The sequence below is a fragment of the Hippocampus zosterae genome, chromosome 10 (assembly GCF_025434085.1).
Source record: "Hippocampus zosterae strain Florida chromosome 10, ASM2543408v3, whole genome shotgun sequence".
Taxonomy (NCBI): domain Eukaryota; kingdom Metazoa; phylum Chordata; class Actinopteri; order Syngnathiformes; family Syngnathidae; genus Hippocampus; species Hippocampus zosterae.
This window is the reverse complement of record NC_067460.1, coordinates 24,870,691-24,897,828: the sequence shown is the minus strand read 5'-3', so window position 1 is coordinate 24,897,828 and position 27,138 is coordinate 24,870,691. Positions and strand designations below refer to the sequence as shown.

The 27,138-nt window shown below is 49.8% G+C and overlaps 1 protein-coding gene across 4 annotated transcripts in view; it reads right to left on the bottom strand.

Annotated features, from left to right (window-relative positions):
- The window catches only part of LOC127608549 (roundabout homolog 1-like), a 121,173-nt gene extending 95,542 nt beyond the window's left edge, over positions 1–25,631 (bottom strand). For 2 of the 4 annotated variants that reach the window (XM_052077673.1, XM_052077675.1), the window contains exons 1-2: positions 25,552–25,631; positions 18,074–18,216 (exon numbers count right to left, since the gene is read on the bottom strand). In XM_052077673.1, the coding sequence (XP_051933633.1) occupies positions 18,074–18,212 (139 nt within the window). In that variant the 5' untranslated portion in view covers positions 18,213–18,216; positions 25,552–25,631. Of the gene's footprint in view, positions 1–721; positions 871–18,073; positions 18,217–25,551 lie in introns of those variants that run through there. The other 2 variants (XM_052077674.1, XM_052077676.1) reach the window with 1 other exon arrangement.
- Between the last annotated feature and the right edge of the window lie 1,507 nt (positions 25,632–27,138).

Genomic DNA, 27,138 nt, shown 5'->3' with positions numbered 1-27,138 from the left:
ATTCACTCGTCAAGCAAATTGATTTTCCCCTCTGACTTGACATGAATCAAATGCCAGCACCCCATCACACAAATGATGTTTCAAAAGCACAATTCAGCCGGAAGCCAGACACACACACACACACACACGCACACACACACACGCAGAAGTCAAGATCAAAGCCGCTGCTTGAAAGATGCATTCCGCCCGGGTAAAAATTGGGAGTTCTGAGTGCACTTCAGTCCCCGACCACTAGATGACGACAGCGAGTTTAATACCAACCAGCTGAAAACTGCAAAAAAAGCCACTCGGCTGGGCTGGCCGCCTTTTGCCAGTCCCGCCGTCGTCGGCGTTTCATCTCGGAACGGCATCAAGACCGCCGCGTCCCTTTCGACCAACGCGCCGCAACACTCCATCGCTCAAAAGAGTCGAGCGCTGCCAAACAATCCCATCAGCTGTCAGCTTTCCAGGAAGGACGAGAAGTGTGACCCCCCCACTGCAGTTGCCTCCAGAGGCCTGAGCATGAGAAAAAACATCTTCTGATATTTGTAGTGGCGGTTGTGGTCTTTTGAGCTGTGCGTGGTCTGGTTCTGACCCTTTGGATGCATCCACACGGGAGCATCCAAAGCACAACCCCCCCCCGCCCCCTTTCCGGAGAATGCCGCGCACGCAAGAAACGGCAACAAAACGAGCCCAAAGTCCTTGAAGCAAAGCGGAAGGGACGAAGGCGGCGTTTACTCACGGCTCCTGTCCCCTTTCCACCTCCAGCTTCCTTTGTACTTTCCCGGGGCGCCCCCCGGCGTGCACCCCCCGCCGTGCATCCCGACCACCAGCAGCAGAAGCAGAAGCAGCCCGGCCATGCCTGCGACCCGCCGCGGCTCACCGCCGGGCTTCAACGGAAGCTGCCGTCATGTCTTTGGAGCAGTGGAGTCGAGTCGTGGTCCTCCTCGATGATCTGACCCCCCCCCCCACCAGTCCCAAAAAAGCCCAATACTGGCGCAATCCTCACTTCTCGCTCTCTTTGAAGAGTCCTTTGAATGCTGGAAGTTGAGCAGCACTCAGGCAGGCGCCATCCACCACGCCGCCATGTGTGCGTGTGCGTGTGTCGTCCCCTTTCCCGCCCAGCCCGTCACTCGTCCCCCCCCCCCCGTGTCAGAAATAAATCACCATAGAGCAGCCTCGGCGTCTCACCAAGTCCTTTCACACAGCACACCCACGATGCTCACCCACAGACGGATTTTCATCCCGTCAGTGTGCATCAATACTCGCTCACACACACACACACACACACACCCTGAGCGGAGTCTGACTGGCTGTTAATGCGCAGGCAGTAAATCGGCCCACTAATGGCTCTGAAAGAACATCACACATCACACGGCAGAGCGTCGGAAACGGCAACGCTTCCGATGCCTCGGTAACAGAAGACGCAACACGAGGCGTATCCGCTTGGTCCGCAGGGAACCCGAGCTGGAGGAAACGTTTCGGAAAAGGGGAACACGCGTTTAGAGGTCAAGAGAGGAAGGCTCACACCGGAGTGATCAATCAAAATCAATCAAACTCTCCTGCCGTGTTCTGACCTCACGCGGTAACAAAAAAAGAAAAAAAAACTTTCACAGTTGGTCGCAATCGGACTAATTCGCTCCTCCGAGTTCATTTTTGACCGAGATGAGCCGAAAATAGCCACCAAAACGGCAGACTTTCTGCAGCGTTGCAGGCGTGGCTTCTTCAGAGTTTTTGGTGAGTCCGCTCATAAAAGACATACTCACAAAATTGAAAAGAATCCACATTTTCCAAAATCGGGGGTGGCCTCAACTAAGCCAAATGACCCCCACCATGGTTGCTTTCAACCCAAATGTATATTTCATGGAGTGGCTTTTTTGGGGGGGAGGTGGGGCGCTCTACTCATGTTAGAACCTAATTTCATGTTGCGAGAGGAAAGTAACTTCAAGAACTGAGTCATTCATTCATTCATTCATTCATTCATTCATTCATTCATTCATTCATCGTCCTAACCGCTTGATCCTCACTAGGGTCGCAGGGGGTGCTGGAGCCTATCCCAGCTGTCTCTGGGCAGTAGGCGGGGGACACCCTGAATCAAATAAAAATATTCCATAATATAAATAAAATATTCCGGCTAAGACGCCTGCAGATGGAACCTGAAAGACGCACGCGCCGCATCCGAGCCTATTTTGGTCAAGATCCAGCTCAGCAAGTCTGCGTTTCCGGTGACAGTGCCGGTTTCCTGCGGCTATGGGGGAGGAGGGGGCGGGCGGGTGAAACTGAAGGTCGCGCCTCTCCGCTCATTGGCTTTCTCGCTCGGTCTGTCCTCGGCCCGAGTCCCCGCGGTGCCCCCCTTCGTCGTTGCCAACGTGTAGGATGTCATTAGCAAGCGCAGAGCGCAGCCAAGTACGCAAATGGCTTCACGTGGCCATTTTCAAGAGCGCAAAATGATCACACTTTGACGCCGTGCCCCACCCGCCCACATGACATGGCAAAAATCCTCCTAAAATGGCCGCTTGTAACTAAAATGACAGACTTTTGCCGTCTTTCCTGACATGGCTTCCTCAGACATTTTTGTGGGTCTACTCGTGCCCACCAAATTTCATATTTTTAAGTGAAAAAGATGTGAAACGATTGCCTCCTTTTGGAAGGACCTCTGGAAATGGCCAGAATGACCCCAAAACTGATGACTTTACTGATTAATTCAAAAAATACAAGATGCATATTTTTCCCCCCGCTAATGCATTTCAATGGCTGGCTTGGCCCTTATTCCCCATGAATATTGCCGGTCAACTGTAAGCATGTTGTTAAAAATAATAATAATCCTTTTGGTAGCCCTATTCATCACAATGTAGCAGATTTCCCACATAAAACAAGGCACTGCGTCGAGGACCACGATAGCTTTGCTTAGCGTCAAAGCTAATCACGAGAGACGACGCAAAATAGGACCGACCACTTTGGCCTGCTTTCAACCAATCTTTGCAAGAAGTGCCCTTCTTCTTTCGCTTGTTGGGAAGCGAAAGAAGGGCCCGGCCATCCCTCTCCCAGCAAGGCGACAGCAGGTTGAGCGGGTGCGCCGGGGACCGGCCGCAGCTTGAAGCGCAGCAGGAGCGCCACTCACTCCAACACAACACACACACACACACAAAAAAGAAAAGCAGGAAGAAACAGCAGATGCCGAAGAAAATGGAATGCTGTTCCGTCGATTATGTACAAAGTGACAACTTTATACATAATACACCAATTTAATTGGTGTTAGGGCCATAATGAAAACCAAAACAAAGTCATGTTTTTGACGTGAAGATGTAACGGCAAGCAAAAAAATCTACCCCCCCAAAAATCTGTTTAATATGTGCACTGTGTGTCTATTAAATGAATATAGCAACATTTGTGTGTGTGTGTGTGGGGGGGGGGGGGCTCAGAATATGGACCGCAGCCCTGCAAGTGACCGAACAAATTCCACGATGAGCCATGCAATCAGTGTGGCGACAAAACCCCCACACCTTCATGCTCAATCTGTTTTCCGGCCTCACGCGAGCGCGCGCGCGCGCACACAACGGGCCATTGCAATCAATGTGTGCAAGGAGAAGCCATGTCATCACTTACAAACCTTCAACACATTTACCAGCAAAGCCCAGACCACAGTCGACTGGAAACAAGCTGCACATGTTAGATAGTTTTTTTGGGGGGGTTGGGGGGGCACTCACACTTTTGCAATTTGGTATTCACAAATGTGTGTATTTGGGAGGGGTGGGGAGGGGTGGGGGGGCATGTGATACGTTGGCAACATCAGTTATAAATATACCAACAAACATTTTGCCCGAGCTACAACAACAATAATAATAATAATTGAATTCCCTGCATTGCGTTTAGTCATCTCCTAAATTAGATTTTTTTTCCAAAACTTTTTTGTATTTTTCAAATTTGTGCACGTTTATGTGCACGGCTAATTCAACTCTGACACACAACACAAAGACGTAATATATAAACTGTCCACTAGAGGTCAGGGTTGTGTGCAGTTAGAACCCTTTCAGCGTCACGTCCCTTGCCAACGTTGCAGCTTACTTGAGTCTAACTTCATGGCAGAAACAAAGCCTGCAGTGATGCGCACGGCCAACAGATGGCACTGACGCACCACATTGTTGGAGTTGAGCGCTTGGGCCAATCGACCCCCCCAACACCACCCACCCCCGCGCAGTTGTGCCAAACAATAGGCCCCCGCAGCCTCATCCTCCTCTTGTTGTTTCAACGGGACTAATTACAGCGTCCTTCATCATCTTCACCACGAATGAGTTCATTCGTTCATTCGAAAATGATATCAAGATCACATTGCTAATGCTAATCTCATTTACGTTGTTCTGTTCCCATTAATTCTGTTAATCCTGCTAATATGAGATTCCTCCAATTGCAAATTTCAGTAGACCTTGACATAATGTTTACAAGCAGTAGACGGCAGGCTAGTTAGCAGAAAATGATTGTTTATCGCTAAACTGAACTGAAAACAATGGCGAAGGGGTCTCTTGTTTGAGTTTGGGCTGCCAGATATACTCCAAAAGCTTTAAACCCCCCCCCCCCCCCACCCCACCCCCAAACAATGTTTTATCCCCCCACAGGTGTGTTCGCTTGGATTGTCCTTGTTTATCAGAACGTAACAGCTAGCCCGTTGAGCTAATCTCAGCTCCCGAACAGGCTCTCCGTGTCGTCGTCAAAAGGTGGCGTCTGTGCCATCAATCCAAGTGCCAGATTCAACCAGCCCCTCAATGATCACGTCTGAATGTTCCGCAGCTTCCATTTTTCATCCAGTCACTTGTTGAAATCGCTGCCAGTTTCATGGCATCTCCAATTCCAGCGAGTAGTCTCATCTAGCTTTTCACTCACACGCGTTTGAGAAGGTTAAAAATCATCATTTGAGCCGTTTTGCTTGTTTTCTAAGGCCAGGTAAGTGTCGCTTATGAACTAAAGGCGCCATCGGAGTTTTGGCCACGCGGAAGCGCCGGCGTGGTCGATCATGTCCAATAAATCATTCACACATTCACCTTGCAAGGATAGAGGGGGGGGGGGGGGGCAGCACAGTCATCACAGTGTATGTAGATGAAGATGAGGACAGCGCCAGCCTCGCTGCGATTAATGGAGCCACTTTCTTGGCGCGACTTGGCGAGCAGGCCCCCACTTGGCCCCCATTACGCCTCCGCAGTGCCATTCGTCAGGCAGGCCAGATATGATCGCCGTTGTGTTTGCGGATCTTCTTTTGCCTGATTTATGAGCCGGCGCGTCCGACTTGCCGGCTCACCTGATTGCCACGCATGAGGCGCGCAAGCCAAGCCCCCCCTCCTTCAACTTTTAAACATTTCTGGGAAACGTTTCTGTCAAATTTGGGACACATTTTGCGCTGGCAATGTCTGTGCGCTGCGGCGGATTTGTTGAGCCCGTGAAGCAGCATGTGGCTCATTGCATTATCATGTAGGTACGATGGTAGTGGACTAAAAAAAAAAAAAAAAAGTACTGAACAAAAACCACTTACAGGAGTTGAATTGAAAAACTCAACCCAAAACACAAAAAACCTGAAAAATCGGAATAATCCAACATAACAAAAGAACCATGAGAGTGACACAACAATCCAAGAGACAAAGACCAAGTGACATAATGAGCAACAGGTGCGACACCAGAGCAGAAGCCCTTCTATGCCACCTGTTGGTCACAAACTGAACAGAACCATGACCGGAAACAATAAAACTAAACTACATGTAATCTAATCTTTTTTTTGTCATGCTGAATCTGAAAAATAAACCATCAAACATTACGCTCTTTTTTTTTGGGTGCGTTTTCCACTTTGTTTTCGTAGTTAAGTGTATATTTGTATTTTAGAAAGTGTGTTGATGTAAATATTATGATTTTTGTGTCAACATCGTTGCTTTTGTGTCGGCGTAATATTTAACTTTCATCACGATGAGGCGAGGAAGCGTTTTATTGTGAAGATTGTTGCGAACAATTCCCATTAATTCCTATGGGGGGGGGCTTGCACACAGACAATTTCCCCCCCATTTAGAAGCGTATGCAAATGCACTGTTAAATTTCATTTTTCAAATCCCTTTAATCAGGAGCGGGGGGAATAAAGCCAGCTGGTGGGAACCCGTGTTCGGATGTAATTAAGCATCTGATTGAATTTTCCGAGCCGCCGCAAAGGGCGCGCGTGCCAAAACGCGGCAGCCGGAGGGGGGTGGCCAAAGATGGGCAGGGGCTGCGGCCCGCCTTCGACGCCACATGAAGCGGTTTGGGAAGGAGTGCGGAGCGGCAACGGGCGGGCGAAGGCGACGACGACGGGGGACCTGGACCTCCAGGCGGGCCTGGAATTTCCTCGCATGCCTGAGCGCCGATCAGGGGGACGTTTTTCGACACGTCTGAGGGAGCTCCCGCGTCAATCATTTGCCGGCTGGCGCGGGGTAACATATGCTGCCGGGAAAACTGGCAGCCGCGGCGTCGCGCTGGAAGCTTACATGTTGACCAAAAAAAAAAAATTAAACCAAAAAAACTTTTTTTTGTAATCATTCGGGGTAAGTCTGCTACAGGATCCAATGGCGGGCGGTGCAATCAGCCAACTAATTTTTTTTTGGTTTTTGGGGGGGAGGCACACATTGTAGTAATTAAACATTTGAATTTTCATGATTAATACACTGATGTAAATTACATTTTTGCTGCACATTGGGGGAGGGTGGACAAATGGGGGAAAAAAGTGGATTTTTGGGGCGTTTTAATTGTTTCATCATATGCAAATCAACATTCTTCTTGTGTTTGAAATTTGAGAGTTATGCCCTCCGTGGCTTATAGAATAAAACAAATATAAAAAATAATATTCAAGTTAAAAAAATTACAAATCCGTCATTTGAACTCATTTACCTGTTTGTTTTTACTATAATCAATATAATAATTAACATGAGTCATGCTAATGCAAAAATATTTTGGGGTCTTCAGTAAAAAGACCGGTGGAGCGCAACCCCAAGGCACCCCCCCCCCCCCCACCCGCCATAGTGGCATTGATACATTTCTAAAATCCCCCACTGCATGTTTGCAATCTCTAGTCAAACATTGCAAAGCACCTCAAAGAGCTGCCTGTGCAAACACGCTGAAACCGTAATGACATCCATTCAGGAAAGAAGAAAAAAAAAAACGGCTTCCCCCCCCCCCATTGACGGAGGGACAACAATAAAGGCCGGCAGGCCGGCGTCGGAGTGCAGACGAGTGGCGAGCTGTCATCTGTAGTTAAGTCGGACCGGCGCGGAGAAAAGATCCATTACTGGGCCTCTTTCATCGCCTTTATTGTTCCGGCAGCTGATGGGAGCGCGGCGGGGGTGGGGGGGGGGGGGGGGGGCGTCAAGGCAGACAAAGACGGCTGACGCAATTGGAAAGGTAGCGCATCTCGCCGCCCTATCCTGCTCGCCCTTCACCTTTGCACCCGGCGGCTCCATCTGCTTCGACAAACGCCCACCCAAAGACTTCAAAGCTATCAGAGACCAAACAGCAGGCAGGTTGCGGCAAAATAAAAGAGTCGCACAAAAGCCTCCTGGAATCATGAAACGGTTCATTGCCAGTCCCGGTTGGTTGACTGTTAAAATGAACCTCCAAAAAAAAAAATCATCCTGCCAGATTATTATTTGCTATGGCAACGCTAACCCAATATGGGAAAAGGGCTAACTAATAGCATTGCGGTGTTACAACGTAAGCAAAGGATATCGCTTGGAACCCAACGGGCATGTATTCTTTATCTTCTGCAAAGAGTGACGAATATTATCCCAGCCTACTAAGGAGCTGAGAGCAGTTCCACTCGCCCCGATATCTGTATTCTACTGTCTCCAGGTGGCCACGGCATGCAGGCGAGAAGGAGCAGCGCAATGTCAAATGAAGGGAAGCCCCAAAATGGTTCATTTCTATACCTTTGATTAATTACTGCATGTTTTTTTTATCAAGTGCAATGTTATAGGGTGCCGTTTTCCTATTTAGAAACGGTTAACCTTTTGGGGGTTGTGGCGGGGGGGAGGGTGACAAAGTACAATAGATGAATGCCGTTCATCGCAGCGGGGAAGAGTGTTGCTGCTGTGCCTCCTTTAAAATGAAATGAAGCACAACACAAGTATCTGCCCTCTCCCTTTCTTCCTCCCTGTCAAGCGGGTGTTTTATTGCAAAAGCCTTTTTACAGCGAGAGGGCGTCCATTTCGGGATCCGCACTTTAATCGCGGCCAACACAATTGAGGAGAATCGATAACGCTTTCACGTTTGATCATCCGTCACTTTTCGTCGACCTTCCTTTGTCTGCCTTTTTCTTCTTGTGCGGCGATGACGCGTGAATGCACTCAAAGCTTCTTGCAGCTCGAGGCCGGACAAAGTTTCTACACGTGCGATCGTTCGTGTTCGAGTGGCAAATAAATACTACCAAATAATATGCTAAGTGTTTTGTTTTTAGCGTAATCAGTCACGTGACTGCGAAGCCTGGTTTGACGTGTGTCAAGTGACGCGGGCGGATATAACGGAGAATCCGGTAATTTTTCAAAATAAAATATATGTCGTATTTCAAAATCAACACGACGGAATTAATGTAAATTCTTATTGTGCGGCCCGGTACCAAATGCCCTGAGGACTGGTATCGTTACGCGGCCCAGCGGTTGGGGACCCCTGCGCTAAAGGCTAAACGATTAGCGCTAGTGTTCATGCTTGCTAAATTAGGGATTATAATCGTCATTATAACGCATCAGAATAAATGTCTGTATTAAAAAGACATTCGGAACAAGAGCAGGATGGATAGATGGATGGAGATAGATCGATCGATAGATAAATAGGAATTGTTCGCTCAGCTTGCTGGACAGATATTTGTGGGTTAGCTTAGCTTGTTGGAGAAATGCGGCTAAGTTTAGCTCGTTTGAGAAATGCAGGTTAGCTTAGCTTGTTAAATGTATAAAATGCTAGCTATTTAGGGACTTTAAAGACTCGCCTTTTGCGTGGTAGTGTAGTAACTAACCAACAGACGGACAAACAAGCAAACACTTGACATTGAGCCTCGGTGGAGGTTTAAAGGTCGACGTCGTTGACCTGTATCTTGTTTTGATAGCGGTTTATTCGACCTTCTCATTTGTAAACTGTGCGCACGAGCGCACGGCATATACACACACGCCCTCGAGTGTGTTACGGCTATAAAACCGTCTCATTACTTTGTGTCTCCTGACATTTGGGTGGAGGAAAGAGACAAACAGTTGCAATGTGAAACCTCTCGCGTTCCCCTGAAGGCTCCTTCATCAAAGCGACAGGTGAAATTATGCAAATGCGGCAACTTTCAGGGGCGGGGCCTTTTCTGCAATTGGCCAATCGAGTCGAAATGAAGGCTTGGTTTGAAGTAGACGTTTTGACAAGGTGCTACGTGAGGTAAACGTCTTTCATGGGAGACGTAATTGATTCCAAAATAGAAGAAAATAGGTGGAAAGCCTTCATCAGCGAGGGATTCAATTGGTTTTTCCGCTGCGGATTCATGGCACGGACGCGTTTGAAACAGTCCCGGAGGAAAATGTTGAGTCCCAGGTTGGCCTTGAAAAACGCGCAAGCGGGCTTCGTCACCCGAGTCGGCGGCGTCTCCAGTGCACAACCCCACCGCCTGGCCCGCCGCTGAATAAAGATGCACCAGACGCAATTTGCGCCCGCACGCTGGCACGGTGGCGTGAGTGGCAATAAATTAGCCGCTGGCGATGAAATGACAAGGAGGGCGAGGCCTTTGTTGAAGCGAAGCCTCTTTTTCAGGGAGGAACAACAAAGCCGCACGCAGAATGCCAAGTAGAACGAGGACTTTTGGGGGGGGGGGGGGGGGGGGGGATTACCGGCATCCGGGATGGCACGAGCATCTGCACAACTTTGCCGACAAGATTCAGGAGGCAAACGACTTTTGACTAGCTTGACACGGTCGTGACAGACACCCGACATTAAGATCCATGAAGAAAACGGCTTCTCAATCGTTTTCTGCTCCAGTGAGCGACGAACAACTTTGTTCACTTTTTGAATCTGCAGTCCGTGCAACTTTTTTTTTTTTTTTTTTTTTTTTGGGACGCCTGACTACAGAGGATCAACAGATGGGCCTAAAGCCCGTGCGGCAAAAGCGGTGGCGGGGCCGAGTCTGCCGACGATGGATCCCGAGAGGGTGGGCGGGCAGCATTGGCACGGGAGTGCTGCAAGATCCGAGTCGACGGGTTTGGTTTGGTTTTTCATTGGCCACCTCGCAAAGGAAGCGGCTCCTTCTGGGTGAACAAATATAGAAGCTCGCAGACTCACAAAATCTCAACCTCAGTGTTGCAATACTCCCCCCCCCCACCCCCATCTCACATAACAAAGCTGCAGCTTCTCACCTCTCTTGGCACGCATATATTTGCACTTTTGCCCAAGCGAAGGGCAAATGCCGTCTCCTTATATTTAGCAAAGCAGAGCTACCTCTCGGATCCGGGTCACTTTTTTTCCTCTCTTCTGTATGGAGCCAGGGACTCGCGGGGGCTTTTGCGGCTTTTCAGCACTCTAATGGGGCACCCAGGGAAAGGAGGTTTGAACCGGGACTATCTCCCATCTTTTGGCGAGCCTAATTGGCCATAAAGAGACTTGACGCCCCACCTCGCGCGGCCTCCACCTCCCGGGCTAACGCATGCGGCATGTTTAAATAAAAGCTGAGGACAATGCCTCCCCCTCCCCGTTTCTTTTTTTTTTTTTTTTTTTTTTTGCAGAAGCTCTCGTGTAAGCAGTTTTCAGGTGGAGATGCACTTTTGGAACGACGCCCATTTCGACGGGCAAACTTTTGATTTCTAACTTGTAGATAAGGAGATTTTCGGTGAAAAACAGTGAATCAGTGTCTTGTTGAGTTCAGATCACAAAGCCAATCGCATGCAGCAACATGAGATTTGGTGGACATATCCACAGTGAGAAGAGGTACCAAAAAAAAGCTCCTGCGAAAAAAAATCCATCCTAAAGTCTGCCAGTTTGGTTTTGAAGGAGCCTTTTTTGGGTCAACTCGCCCGACGGTATACTCCACCCGCATGTTTTTTCATTTTGAATTCAGTCACCAAAGCCAGTTTCACACCGAAAGCTTAAATTTGGTTGGACCGAGCAGTCGAACCGCAAAAAAAAAAGTCTCAAGACGTCATGCTTGAAAAGACAAAGAAAGTCTGCCAATTTGATTTCAAGCAGCTATTTGACGCTCAATTACTTCACTTGCGCCCAACTCCATTGATCGTTTTCTTTTCAATTCAACCCACCCAAGCCAGTTTCACATGGCAGCGCGAGATTTGCTCAAAGATTTATCTGAAGAAGCCACGCCTCGACACGGGCGAGTTTGCCATTTTGGGTTGAAGCGGCCAGCTCAGATCAACGATTTTCAGATCAAACTAAAGACTCGCCACCGCCGCTGCAGAGCTTGCGAGGCGCCTGAAAAAAGCAACGACATTTGAAGCAGATTCATCAAGTCAGGAGCGACTGTACGGGAAGCTCAGCGGCACAAGCCCAGGGCCGCAAATAACGCAACGCACGCTTCAAGGACAATCTCAACCAAAGGTCGGAGAGAAAAATCTGAGTCGGCCAATCGATGGCATCCGACGATAAAGGTCTTTCTTGGCCGTCCTTTGGTCAGCGAGAAAGGGTCACGGAACCCCAAGTGGACAAAAGGGTTAATGCGCGCTAATGCGCGCTAATACGCGAAAAGCCACAAGTCACTTTGCTGTGATGGAATTGGTGCGGATCGCATGATGCTTGGAGAAAAAACAAAAAAAAAAAAAAAGACCCCCTGCCCTTGGTGGCCACCTTGTGAGCGGCAGCAAAACCACTGACGGCAAATCAATCGGAAGCAGCCCGATTCTTCCCATCTGGACGTGATGAATTCCAGCAAATACGCCGGTAGCTTCATCTAACAGCGATCCGCGAGCTTCTTCGGGGAATAGCGCCGGCCGACTCCGGCAAAGGCATTGAATAAAGAAATCCAAGGCAGAAATGAGCGTTGACGGGCGTGACGGCGACGACATTGTCACCTCGACGCGACCCCCGCCGAGCGCCACGTCGTCCCCCGACACTCCCGGCGTCCTGAATGATCATTTGGAAGCCTTTAAGGAGACGATTAAAAAAAGAAAAGTCTTCAGCCAGAGACATCCCTTTTTCTCCGTCGATGTATATTGCCGCCATAAAATTAAAAGACGGGCGTTCGATCTATCATGAAAGGGCCGACTTAAAGACTGTAATTGGCCAGCTCTTAAATAGGCATCATCGCCACGTTTGTTTTCCTAAGTGTCACATTAGGGCGGCGCAGCTGGCGATGCTGAAACCGGTCGGAGACGATTTCAACGTGGGGCATTTGGTTGTCTCTTTTTGGTTGTCTCGCGTCAAACAATACTGCTTGTTTTTGTTTTTCAATTTCAATTGGTTTCGATTCAAAAGATGAGAATACAATTAAAATCGATGGCAATACATAAAGAGAAGAGTTCATTTATATACCGACAACAAGAAGGTATTGGATCGTCCTATATGGGAGAGATGCGCACCCTCAATGTATGTCGTGTGGTGTTCCGCAGGGATCAACCCCAGGGCTTCTGCTGTTTTCATTATTTTTGCTCTACTTGAGTCGAATAAGTGTGAAAAAGAAAATAAAAGTCTTTCAAAAAATTATACACACACACACAGGTTTTTTCCTGAAAAAACATTTTGCACTGACAGACTCTTGGCACGCGCATCACAGCTTCGAGTGCAATAAAATCGGGGAGGATATATGAATTATGCATTTACCATACAGGTGGATTTATGTTTATGAGAACGTTGCGTGCCAGATCATAAATAAGCCATCTCAAAAATTCATCTCTCTGCTTGGAGAGCCCCCGAAAAGTTATGAAAGAGAATCAAGTCTTGAATGCAAATGTCCTGCACCGCAACCTGCGCCCAGTCGGGAGTCTCCAGGTGTCCTCTTTTCTTTTCTCAGCAGCTGCGAGGGCCCCAAAACATCAAGTCAGCACTTTGTCCGCACAGGAAGTCCAACTCAGCACACTCGCTCAGCAAATAAGCGGCGGCCTTTGCGCAAAGACAAATCGGAGAGGGGGTGCGTGCGCCGTTTTTAATCATTGAAAACCAACACGATCTTGTATTTTTTTTTATAAAAAAAAGAATGACAATTTAGCTGGAGAAAAGAAAGCAAAAGTGATATATTTTGAGAAGAAAACAAATTTAAGAGGAAATACATCCTGAATTAACGGATGAACAAAAATAGCGGGAGCGCGAACACAGGCGATGGAGTGGGCTTGACTGGATACACACGCAATTAAAAATGAAACTGGGCTCTGGCAGCGGATCCCACTCGGACAGCTCGCCGTCCTTCCTTCCTTCCTTCCTTCTTATCTTTCTGTGCCCGCAGCCAAAATGAGGCAGCGGGGATGCGGGCAACACGTGACAAACCTATCGATCGCATGATCAATAAGCAATCACCATTGACAAAGGATAGAGTGTCAAATGGCTCGATCTTGCACGTCGGCAAACTGCTTGATTGAATCACGTTGCGTGAAAGGGAAAAAAAAAACCTCACGCAAAAAACGAGGGACGAGAATGCCGATGGAGTCCAATGGAAGCACACGAAAGACGCTCAACTGACCTTTGACCTGAGGGGGAAAGTACACAGATTGGGCCCCACAGTACCTCGTGCGGCGCCGTAATTCCCCAAAATTCCAAACTACAGACATATCCAAGCAAGGATTTCCATCCGGGGGTGGGGGCAGGCCATTGGTATCAAAGTGATGGCGACGGCAATTCCTCAAAGAACGTCCATCAGCCGGCCATCAAGCGTACTCGAGTGTGGCGAGCCGTGACTTCGTGTTATTGCCGCGCCGATAAAGTGGCCGTGAAGGAGCCGCTAATAAGGACACCACATGCTAAACTGCTACGTTTGGGGAGGCTTGTGCACACACGTGTGTGTATGTCTGTAAATGGCTAGACAAAAGTATTGGGACGGGCGTATCATCCATCTGCGCCGCCCGCCGGCCTGCCGGCACCCTCGAGCCGCCGTGACGGGCGAGCGTGACGGGCACCCGGCCGGCGGTGACTGATCACCCGGCTCCCTCGTCAGCGTTTTGCCGTCATTATACGGCCGGCGGCGAGGGGGGCGGCCATAAAAGCCAATGTCGGCTGACTCCTCTTTGTCCCCCGACATCAATTTGCCTGCCGCCTGGTTTTTTGTGTACTCACTTGCACTTCGTAATCCAGTTTTAGCGTGGCCGTCTTTAGCGATTCATGTGCACGCTCGGAAGTTGTGATGCTTTTGGCTACATGCTAAGTACATTAGCATCTGTTTTGTTTCATTCGTTCATTGCTGAATTGATCTTTGACTAAGTGACCCAAGAAGACTGTTGAGGGGGGCGGGGGAGGGTTGCCAAAATATATGTCGAGATATAAATAGATCTATTTTTTTTTTCCAGCGCCTCTCAGAGTTACGGCGCGGTTGTCGTCGTCTGCGAATTGAATGGAAAGCCATCAGTAAGCGAGAAGGCGGGTATGGCCCGGCGCCGCCTTGGGAGAGAGGCCCATGTTTAAAAGTTGGCGCCAGCCGCTCCATTATTCAACAGCTCCGCCGTCGCGCCATACTCCCGACCTCCTGCTTTTGGAGGCGCGGCCGGCATGAATATTTCACAGCGCAAACACGCGGGGCAGACACCCGCAGAAAAGTTCTCGCCAAACACGCCGGCAAGCTTTCACACAGTTGGACTTAGGAAGAAGTCCAAAGATTGACGCAATCGTACCAGCAGAAGGCCCAGATGATGTTTGCTTCATGCGGGCGGCCATATTTTGTGCACGGCCTCGTTTCATCACACCCACAAACGCGGGCCAGCACTCAAACAGATGATGCAATACCAACACAAAAATAAGAAGAATTATTTTTTAAACAAATATCGATACTTTGGGGGTTTTCTTTGTTTGTTTGTCTTTTTGCCCAAGCCATGTATGGTGCATGACTTGGTTTTAGTTCTCATCACAAACACAGCGACAAAACTCCTCTAGGTGGTAAAGCTCTGACAAATAGTGCGGCATACAAAGTTCTGCACACGGAGTAAAAATCATTGCATATAAAATATAAAATATATATAAAATATAAAAATGTGGTTCGAAAAAAGACTCCAGACTGCATGGACAATAAATGGTGGCCTCTTGTCTCTAAAATTTGAGAGCGCACCAGTACATTTTTTGGTCTACTCAGGATTGCGCGAGCAATCAATCCCGAAAAATGTTGGAAATGATTTTTCTTTGGCCGTTGGCAAAGTTCTCCCGCACACTTCGGATCGATCGTCAGCAAAATGACGGCAACGGAAACTCAGAACAAAGAAAATCACGGCCGGCACACAAAGACGATTCCAACATGAAGGGACCCGAATTGGGGTTAGTCATTTCAAGAGTGCGAGCGTCCCGTGCCAATCAGTCGCCCCCCCCCCCGCCCACACAATTCAGCCCAAGATGAATTCCCTTCAATAGCAAATGCTGCTGTGGACAACGTCCACCACATTTGATGGTCATACTTGCGTTTGATGACAAAAAAAAATGACTAAATAAATGGACAAATCAACAAAAGTGAGCGGGAGAATTGCCCTCGGTGGCCCGGAAAGCCAATTTTGAGGAGAAACGCGAGGCGGGCGCTCCCCTCGGACTCCCAACGCTTCAGTTTAACGAGACAATCAAGGCGAAGGTAAACACTCCCTTCCAGCGTGTCGGAGAGGAAATTTGCATGAGATTAAAGCGGCTTTGTCCTGCCCCGGACGCACGCCTTTTGCATCGCTAACGTACACAGACATACGGCGATCAATTCCACTGTCAAGCTGATGCTAGCCAACGATAGATGCCACTGGAAATAACAACTGAAAGAGATCTGGCAGGAGGTTCCCGGCCCGGATCAGCGGTTCCACACAGTTGAACCTTTGAGTTCAATCACTCTTCACATAGCACAAACACTTTGGAGAATCATCGCCCAATATTACGACCATCGATAGCACAACACTTGAAAATCGATTGAAATCTCTTAACACGGCCGAAACAAATAACTGAGAGATGTCCATGGCACCGGTCGTTTCGCTCCGTAACCGAGGCTTCCAACCCAGGCTAAGCTAGCAGGTAGATCACGTCCAACATGGTCGCTTGACGCCAAGCGGATGCGGCGTCTGCAACGCAAACGCCGTCTTTAATGGAGAGGAATTCATTTGCGGGACGACGACTGCTGCTGCAGTCCCACAGGGCAAAGCCCCGGAGAGGGACGCTAGGGGGGGGGGGGGGTGTACGCGTGTGCCTGACTGAATGAGAATCAGGGTTAAGAGATACCGAGGTGCCCGTGTCGCGTCTCTCTGGAAATCAATAAAGCGCGCTGGCGGCGCACGGCGCGGCATTTCAATTGAAATGTCATCCTTTTGCATTTAAGAGCAATAATGTCAAATTGAATGCCATTAGTCGTCCTTTTATTCATGCGAGATCTGAGAAGCCGAGGGAGATGGTGCGCAAGGGGGGCCGGGGCTGGGGGGGGGGGGGGGGGGGGTTGGTTATTTGAGCTGACGTGTTTTGCGAGACGTTTGTTTGTTTCTCAAGGCAACGCGGCTTTTGTTTTACATTTTTGTCAAGAACCCGCCAGTGTTTGGTCCGTGAAAAAAAAAAAGCAGCAGGAGGAGCATGAAGGTGAAATCACATGTGAAGCTTTTTTTCTTTTTTCTTTTTTTTTTTCTTTAGCCCGAGGCGCTCCCGTTCAGTTCCTCCACTTTCAAGACCGGAAGAACAATATGAAAAAGGAAAACCGGCAAGAGACGTCCTTGGACACCACTGAGAAGGAGGTGAATAAAAAGCAGCAGAATGATGCTAATAAAAAAAAAAAAATGACAGGGTGGGGGTGGGGTGGGGGGGCTCCCGGAGCGTATTCCGCATCATTAAATGATGGCCCGGGGGCGGATGGAGTGTGATGAGCAAGTGCGGCCTCTCTGTGTAATTAAATGGCAGCAGGCTGGAAGACGATAAGAGCCCCCGTGCCCCCCCCCCCCCCCCCCCAACACCCCACTCACAGGGAATTGTTGAAAGCTATGAACAATCCCATTATTGGTGGGCAAAGCCACATTTTCTGCCAAAACAAGGGAGGCGGACAGATTGCTTGTTTTCTAACAGGAGGGGTGGGGGGGGGAGGAACCTTGGCCACGATGGCAGCCGAGGTCTCCCCCAGGACCACCTCGCCAGGGCGGCTTTGTGACCGGAAGCCCGCTCGGATTCGTTTGGGATCCTGTGATTACGGGCGGGCAGGTTCTGAGCTGTATTTCAAGTGGAGGTTTTCATCCATTAAGATAAGATAAGATAAGATATCCTTTATTCATCCGTTAAGAGCTTTCGTGCGCTTTTTGCCAAGCGCGGCGCCAGATCGCTTGGGGCGGCAAATAAGTGCAGTCATCCCTTTTGAAAAATGGCCGCAGAGGCGCAGCGCCGTGCCAAAAGGGCAACTTTCACGCTTCATCTTTGCGGCTTCAAATTGGATCAGCGGCGGACGACCTTCAGCTCGCAGCCGCGGACGATCGCGCCGACTCGGGAAGGAGGCCCGCCTGAGCAAGACGTACGACGTCCCATCGCCGTTCACGGCAGAGTTTGGCCGCCGCGCGCTTCCGGCTCGTCCGCGACCATCCTCTGCTGGTGTCAAATGGCGGCGGCGGCGCATCTTTTCAGCCGCCGGCTGCGTTTTGGCAGCCGGAGGCGATGAGCTTCGCCGCGGCCGTCTCGCGCGGTCGCTCTTGTAATTGAAAAAGGTCAGCGTGGCTCCCGCGTAATTCAAGGCTCTGGGCCGACGCCATATTTAATCGCCCTCAGGCGGGCCAGCCAGCTGAATAGCGAGCGCTGAGCAATGTCACAATAAGTAGAAGGCGGGGACGTTTTTGCTCCGGTGGCTTTTTGCGGAGGCCTTTTACGACCAAAAAGGACGAACCGGCGCCATTTGAAGAGCCGACTTCTCCAACGTCGCCGGTGTCACAAGCGCGCGACGGTCGCGGCTACGTTTGGAACGTGAGCGGAGGCCAAAGTGCGTTCCGAAGCAAGATGGCGGCAGTCTTACCTGCTTCTAAGGGAGCCTCCTGACAGCACGCCAGCTCCAGCAGGACCATCAGCAGGAGGGGGGCGGCCCCCGCCCCCGCGCCCGAGCCTGAGCCCCTCGCACGCATGACGCCGCTCACTTGGACGCCATCTCTGGACATGGGTCTGACGAGACAGAAAAAAAAAAAGGCCATCAAGAAGAGCAAAAGGCACGATAGCGACTGCCGTGCGCAGCTTTGTTTGGCGTGAACACGTTTCGTGCCGTCGCAACGTGCGCACGCGCTGGCGGGGGGGCCAACGAAGCCACCGACGCCATTGAGTCCATGGCTTCCCTCCACATTGGATGGATATGAAGAAGCCGTGCGCAGTCTGCCGCTGTGCAGGAGACGACGGCAAGCAGCTGAAATAAATCGGGTCCAATTGTGCGGATCAGCCATGTGTGGAACAACCTGTTCACCTGCGTTTGATTGCAGGCGGCCGCTTCCCGGTCTGCATGGCGCACCCCCCCCCCCCCCCTCACTCCGACTTTCTCATGGCAGCAACTTGGCCATGCGTGACGCGCTCTCCAATTGCATAGGACGCAAGTGTGGCGGCATCCTGTATACAGTCTGCCTTTCTGTGGATTTTTCGACTCAAGTGGAATTCTGCAGCATTTCCAAACAGCCGCCGCCATCTAAAGTCAAACTCGCAGCTAAGGCGGAGGAGGACGACTTTTGCCATTTGGTGGCTCCCGAGCTTGCATTTCAAATGAGCGCCTTCATCTAATGAGCTCACGATGCGCTTACGCTTCATTAAAAGCGGATAGAGAAAACAAAGGCAGCAGTTAATTGGCATTGTGACAGACAGAAAGTAGCGCCTTGCTTTGGCAGCAATTGAAAAAGTCACCCTCTCGTTGCTCGCGTACACTCGTCTCAGGCGTGAAAATCCGCTGACGAATCCATTTCGGAAGGCGCGACTCAGTCATTTGCTCGATGACTCTCGTCTCAACACAAAGCGATTGTCATCCGATGACATGTCACAACGAGCTTGACTTACTTTGCCACACCCGACGGTGGAGGGGCTGGGGTGAGTAGAGGCTAATTTGCATGAGCTGGGACCCAAAAAAAAAAAAAAAAAGTTGCTTTCAACTGGACTATGAAGAGACGGAGACAAATTGCGCCGTTTTGGCTGCAAACACGAATTTCATACCAAAACAAGTGTTGGACAGATAAAAACCAAATTACATTCTTGAAACATTAGCAGAAAACCCAAACGATGTCTTCAAACCCCAATTTAAAATCAGGAGCCCTGAAGTGAACCGGGAACCTTTTTTTGGAAAGTAAAAGCCGAGTTTGAATCTAAATATGTCATCCGAACTCAAAATCTTAACCCAGGCTTGAAACCGATCAGGTCATTTGAATGCTGCAACTTCTGTTGGTCAACATGGAAGGAGAAGTCACAGTGGGGCCACCAGCAGCGCCGGCTGCTGATTCACCCCCGACCCCCCCACCTTCCACCGCAAAACTGTTTGAGGTCATTCCAATGTGCAAACATAGCGGGTGTGGGGGAGGGGGGGCTGAAAGGTGGCGGTTGCAACCTTGACACCCTCATCAGTCTTACTTACACTGCAGTCCCAAGTTCTACGCAGCACACACACACACACACACACACACACACACTGCTGGCCCGACGTGACAGTACCGTGAAGAAGCTTAATGGAGCATCAGATGGAAATTTTGCAAATATGGCGGCGAGGTACAGGGTGGCAGGACAAACCAAAATCCAAATTTGACACCTCAACTTAAAAAAAAAAAGTAAAAAAAATTAATAATCATATGAAGGAGCATTGCCATCAATCGAAGGTGCTCCAATGCTCCAATCCAATTCATGGCGCTGCTCCTTCCGCATTGGATCCACTCTGTTCCACTTTAGCCCCGATGAACACGGCACTCGATTTTTTTTTTTGTTTTTGTCGATCCCCGGCGGCAAAAATAGGACATCAAAGCGGAGAGCCGAGCAGGCGCAAACTTGACGCGCCACCAGAAAGAATGCTAATAGCACGTCTGAAAGCGGCGGGGATGACCTTGGCGTACGTTTTGTTGACGCCGCCTAAACGTAGCACGAAAGGCGCATCCATTTGCCACGTCGAGAAACGTCTCCGGCGCAGCCGGTGACATCAAAAGGAAGACGCATACAGAATAAGGGGCTGGCACGTGAAAAAAATGTAATAAAAATACACACACACAGGAGAATAATTCCAGCAAGGAAAGAGCCTTGCAAAAGTACAAAAAAAATAACGAAAAACACCGGCGGCTAAACAGCTCAATGCCTCAAGCCCCCATGTGCCCCTCGCCGGGATGCAAGCTGTGTTCCCAATTTAAAAGCTGCTCAATAATGCAAGCGGCCAGAAGAAACACAAAATAATCAAGAACAAATATGCTGTAACTCAAAGTGAGAGGCTCTACTCACCCAGAGACGGACAAAGAACGCGTCAAATCCGGGCTAAACTGCTTCTTCATACTTGAGGAAATACATGCCGATCAAATTATTCTTCAAATGATCTTTTCCCCGTTCAACAGATGCACAAGGTGCTGCAAATTAGTTTTAGCATGTGCATAAATGCTCAAATGCGAGCGGCATGAAGGGAACAATAGACTTAATGGTCTTCTAAAGGATCATTTTGTGCCTTTACAAGTCCTTGTTGTGCCACGTTTCCATTGGAACATTCCAAGCCAACCTCGAATGAGTTAGCTGGCAAATTAACAGCAGAGCCAAACTTCTGGCTCTCCCTTGGCTACGAAGTTACCCGCTAAATAAGAATGCGACACGGGCCAAATAGCAGCTAAGGCTAACCGTCTCTCTCGGGTAGCTAGTTTACCCCATGAACTAGTTCTCTATCGAGCTGCCTCCTCACTGTGTAGGTGACACGGGCAAATTAGCATGCTCGGCTATGAAGCTTGTTGCTAACCATGAAGCTGACGCAAGCTAAATAGCTCCCTTTTCGAACCAGCTTCGCGGAGTGACAGTCAACAATGACTTTAAGCAGATAGAAAAAATATATCAAGATGAAACAAGTGTTTACATTTTCAAATGACCACTTTGACAAGATTCCTAGGAAATGCGAATGCCGCGTCATTGCGAAGCTACTTTCATAAAGAGCTACATGGACAAAGCTAATCAACTAGCACCCTCGGCTACCTAGCCGCCCAAGCAGACTATAACGTTCGACCACCACAACCGTTCCCGATGAAAAGCTTCACAGCTAAGCTAACTAGCTCTCTCTCAATGGACATAATTGTTATTTGAGTGCATTTGTAAAACTCACGACTTCAAAGCATGGCGAAGTAGTTCTGCGGGTTCACTCGCTCTCAAGCTGAACTATTACAGGAACACTCGGGATACCTAATGAGCTCGGCGAAACTAATAGTAAGACAAGTAAGACAATAATCGGAGACTTATTCAATAATCGCCCGCATGATGGCCGGATGCTACTTGATGTCTCTTAACAAGCTCGGATTGTGTTTTTCTCCCGTTGTGCTCCACACATGGAACGCTAAGCTCACTAGCGGTCCTTTTGAGCGGGGATGGCACAATGCAAGCGGCGCAGATTTATTCTGAACAATGGGCGATTTCAATGCAGTAAGTAAGGCAGCTCCATGCTGTGGCTGCCGATGGGTCTCGGGAGGAGTTTATCAACTGATGCAAGGAGCCTGAGGCGGCTGACAGCAGGTGCGCCCAACAAACCACCAGAAAAAGAGGGAAAGGGGCGGGGGGAAGGGGGGGGCGAGGGTTGGCCGAGTTGCAGTAAATAAGAGCAAGGCAAGTTACACTGATCTGAGGCAGGTAAGCGGGGGGTTGCAATCATGGGAGGATAAAACGCCCCCCCCTCCCCCCCGTGCATTTCACAGCATTCTCCTTTTTGGTAATAGGGCGCTCCAGTGATCGACCTCATGGCGCAGAGGTGCAGAGTTCGATTCCGGCTTGGGCCTGCCCCGTTGGGGTTTGCACAGGTTTTCTCTGGGTATTCCGGTTTTCTCCCACATTCCAAAAACATGCACGGAAGGTTCACGGATCACCCCGTGAGCGCGGACGGACGTCCGACGACGTGTGCCCCACGATGGATACTTTTGGTACTGCATCTTCACGTAAAGCGCGGCACTCTGTCTCTTTGATTTACGTAACGGCGCGTCTCCTTGAAGAAATCTTTTAAGCCGCTGGCTTTTGATGGCCGACTTTAGTTTCCCAGCACCTGAGTCTCCGTGTGCCATTTCTCACAAACGCTCATCTCTCAGCAGCGGTCCTCGCTATGCGTTGGGCTGCGTGACAAATTGAAGAGCGCACTCAATTGGGCCAATGCGGAACAGTGCCGCAAAGGTAAGGAAAACAAAGACGTTTACAGGTTTCCCTGAAGCTCAAAGCTCGGTCAACGCATGTCTCGACGTTCGCATTCAGGCGTCAAGACCACACCAACCGAAACCGAGACAAGACCAAGACATTTGGAAGTTAGACGGAGACAATAGCGAGTCCGTTTAGATATCAAAGAGAAGTCGCCCGCACCCGCCCCAAAAAGATCCAACTTGGACATGGTGTCAGCAGCTTCTGTCAGCTGTGCACCACAAAATTGCAAATCAACTCCTTAGAGTTTTGGAAATCCAGCAGTACTGATGATTTTGCCGATATTTTTTCACGTTTGGAGGCCTGGGATGGGGAGGGGCTTCATCCATGGTCCGGGTGGAGGGGGCGTGGTCAACCAGGCGACATCGAGAAGGCATTGCGTGTTTCTCACTAATCCAAGTCGTACCCCCCTGATCTCGACTGGTCTTGATCAGAAATCCAGAGTCTACCCCGTCCGTCCAAGACCGAGAATCAAAGACGTTTGAGAGGAGACAGAGTTCCTCCAAAAGTGCTCTCGGAAGCAAGACCCGTAAACAGGACATATGAAGGCTTTGTTTGGCTCCTGGCGAGAGCTCCATCTCCGCATACGTGAAAATGTCGCCTGGTTCCCTCAGCGGGAATTGAATCTCGCAGTAACACATGCTAATCCGCTCGCGCGCCGTGTCTACCTGCCTGGAAACGCTCTCCGCAGTCCCCGCGGACGTGACTAATTGACTCGCCGGCGCGGGTGAGTGACACGCCGTTTCCAGAGCGTAATAATAGCATGTCACGCGGGAATGATGGCGATGAGCCGGCGGCTGCGAAGTTCCCCGACCTCGCAGTCGGGGGGGGGGGCCCCGGCGGCTCCGCCGGGGCGAGACGGCGGCCGGCTTTTCAATCAGAGACGCTGGCAGGACAGTGATCGAAACAATAAAAGAGGAATCAATCGGCGGCGGCCTGCGGGCGTTTGGACGTCTTGAGTGACTTCCTCTGTCATTCTCAGCCTTGACGAGGCGCAATTGGCTTTTGTGCGATGGGGAAGAAAAGGCAGCGGTGATTTGTCGGTCATCTTTGCCCGTAGACTTGCTCTTGTGGGTCAAATCGACTCATTTGAAGGTAAATAAAACAATGTCACGAATAAATACTTTTAAAAAAGGGGACAGTAAAGTGACGCGTGTCATGGAATGACCCTGAAAATATCGCAAAGTTGCGAGATCATCAAAGCGCTTTTCTGTGACAACATGCGACTTTCTAGTACAATTGCATCCGACTTCCGAGTTATCAGGCGCGCCGGCTTATGAAGTGCGTGACGGCTACGGCAAATGAATCAAAGCTTCGTCCATTGCAATTTGCAAATCACGTAAAAAAGGTTTTGCTTTCAAACACTTTTGGGTGATTAAACATGCAGCGGGTCAAACTGACCCAGGAGGTCATTGCATTTTGCGAGAAATGAACAGAACACTATCAGGGGAGGGGGGGGAGGAAACTTTGTTAGCCAGCAGGTTTATGCAAAATGTGTTGGTTTCTAACGACTAAACACTGCCTGGGTCAAATTGACCCAGGAACATTTGAGCCATTTCCTGTAACCGCAGGCTTAAAGACTTGCAATTCCAGCAGAGCCCTTGAGGGAGACACTGGTGTTCATGTCTTACTCAGCGTCTGCCTTCCTACCCTACTTGATTTTTTTTTTTTTAGCCGATTATTCACTAATCCCGTTAGATGGAAATCTATTAATGTTCCGCCTTTAGGCAACCACACACAAACTTGGGAGCTTTTGTGCCGATAAGCAGCCCATAACCCCAACCACCCGCCACCCCCCCACACACACACACATCCACATCAAGCCAACTTCACCACCCCACTTCGCTCGGGCCCCAAATGCGCCATGAAGGCACATCAACAGAGCGGCTTCCCGCATCAGGGAGCTTCAGCCAGACGAGCGACCAAGCAGCGAAGTGCAACCGGACCTCCAGTCACAAAAGTGGATTTTTTTTTCTTCTTCAATTTCCACAAATTCATCCGTGGAATCGGGCTTACACTTGCGCTGACTCCATCCAATTGGCTGAATCCAATTCAAGGATTTGGTGGTGGTCAAGTAAAACAAGAACTAGAAGGGGGTGGGGGGGGTAGATTGATTGGAAAATAAAAGACAAAGGAATGACTAATAGAAAAAAATAAGTCGATGACATTTTATTCCGAAAAAAGTAAGAACTTAAATAATGCCGTGATCTATTTGATTGTGCTGCTCCCGCTGATGTGCCCGCCTTGGCCACCGGGCGGCAGTATAACGTGCTCATGCAGACACAAATGAAGGAGAGGAGTTCCGCCTGCCTTTACTGCGACTCAGTCAAACGCTGTTGTATTTGTCACATTTTGTCGAGGATAAAGAATATCTGCGATCGAATATTGCCATATAGACGTGTTGCGCGTGAAGCTAGCAGGCTTCTCTTACGGCGACATGAAGTCGCTTGTTATAAAATATAAATGTACAAATAGTTTCAGATCTATTCCCTTTTCCAGTAAACTTCAGTGTGGCATTTAACTTCTCGGAACTTGAAAATCTCTTAGCGCCACTAAAAGTAAAAGCTTTTGCTCCTTTGAGGGGGGCTCGTCTTGCCGTTGGTCAAGTCACATCAGAACTGTCGCCACATTCGACCGTATTTGCCTTCACGTTCCGGATGACAAGCCCCCAGCACCCCCACCACCACCACCACCACCACCACCAAATCTCTTCTTAACATTAACTGAACTGTAGTACATATTATATATGAATACAACACGTACATATTTGCTGGACACAATTTTCCATGAATTCAATTTGTGTCATGCCTTCATCGAATTTTCGAGTCGGAGCAACCCTACTCGGCCCGTGAGAGAAACTGGGGGGGTTAAACTATTAGCTCCATCTGCGAGTCAACCAAGACTGCACGGAACAGGTGACGAGAAACACCGGCGGCGTGGCAAACTTTCAGCACCCCGGCGAGCGCTCCGAGCATCAAACGCGCCCCCTACCAAGTCCACATCAACTCCGCAGGCACGCCGAGCGACCCGTCGAGCGAGCGAGCGAGCGAGCGGCAACACTCAAGCGGCATGCGGCCGCTCGCGGGACTCCTGCGGATGGCTCGTCCAAAAGGCGCCCGCACTCACCTGTCCGAAACGCAGCGCGGCCGCCTCGTTCACCAAGCGAGCTCATCCGCAGCCGGCAAACTTTTCCGATCGTCTTCGCGGAGGAAGGCGATCATTTGTAGGCTGAGGACCGGGGCGGAGTGCGCAATCTTGCCGGCGCGGTGCTTGGCGTATCCCCCCCGCGCGCGCGCGCTCGTTCCCGGCTTTGACGCACGCACGGGACGTATCCCGACAGCGAGGTGAACTCAGATCAACGGAAAGGAAAAAGGAGGAGCGGAAAGGGGGGGAGGGGAGGTGGGGAGAGGATCCCGGGCTGCGTGTGTGTCTGACGCTGGGCGGCGGCAGCATTGCCGGAGGAGGCGGCGGCGGCGGCGGCGGCGGCAGCCGCTGAGCGTGCGCGCTCGAGTCACCCTGCAGGCAGAAGAAGCGTCAGCCTCCCTCCCTGCTGGGTCCTAAAGCGGCGAGCGGACAATGCGTTCTACGACGCGCTTGTTTCTTTGCGCACGCGCGCAAATTCCATGTGCGCATTTCAACACATCATCATCGGAAAAAGGTCCAAATACACAAGTACCATTGGACTTTCTCAATTGTACTGTGAAAAAGGATTGATCAAAATTTTCACGACTTGCGCTTTTTGTCCATTGCACCAAAACCACTTCTGTAGTTTGTGCAATCTTTTGAGATTAGAATCAACACAACGACTGATCATTCGGAAGCAACACTTTTCTTTCATGACACAGATGATTGATTTGTCAATGTGTCAAACTGCTGCAATAAAGTGTGTGTGGGGGGTGGGGGGGGGCTTTATTGATGTCAGATTTTTATTGTATATTTTACATTAAGTATCATTGGCTGGCATCGGCGGCCTCCATGTATACTCGCCAGATATTTATCCATATTCCAGGCATCATTCATTCATCATATCATTCATGTGACGGCCCCCCTCGCCGCCATTTCATTCATCACAATCACCACCTCGCACATTTGAAATTCAACAGCGGCCAGGAGAGAAACCATTCCGAGAAAAGCAACTCCATTTAACAGCAAATGTTATGATGAGGCCCTCAATGTGTGTGTGTGTTGCAAATGTTGAGTTTGAGCTGGGAAAGGAGGACAGATTGGTGTTCCCTGCAGATGTGACCCCCCCTGCCCCCACCCCGGCCACTGCAGACAAGCCTGTTCAAATGCACTCTGGGACGAGGAGAAAGCAAGAAGGAAAAGAAGAAGCCGCCGCTGAGCGTTCAATCCATTGGAAAAACGCTCCGGCCTCGGCACTGATTGTTGGGGGGGGTCGGGGGGGGGGGGGGCTTACAAGCGGCACTCACTCATCCTCATTGAAATACATGAGAAATCCCAGTCTGGGGCAAAAAGGGTCGCTTCCGAACGGCCAAATTGGACTACTTGAATTGATTGAAGGGCATGATGGAATACATAAATGCATGCGGATGGAAATTCTTCTCCTTTTATTTCCAATGATGGGGGGGCGGCGGGGGGCGGGGGGCGGGCACTCAGTCATTTTGCTTCCAATTCCAACGGTGGTCCTTCAAAAATCACCAATGACAACTTTGTTTTGCTTAGCCACTGCTCGCCCCGCCTTCCCGCTACAGC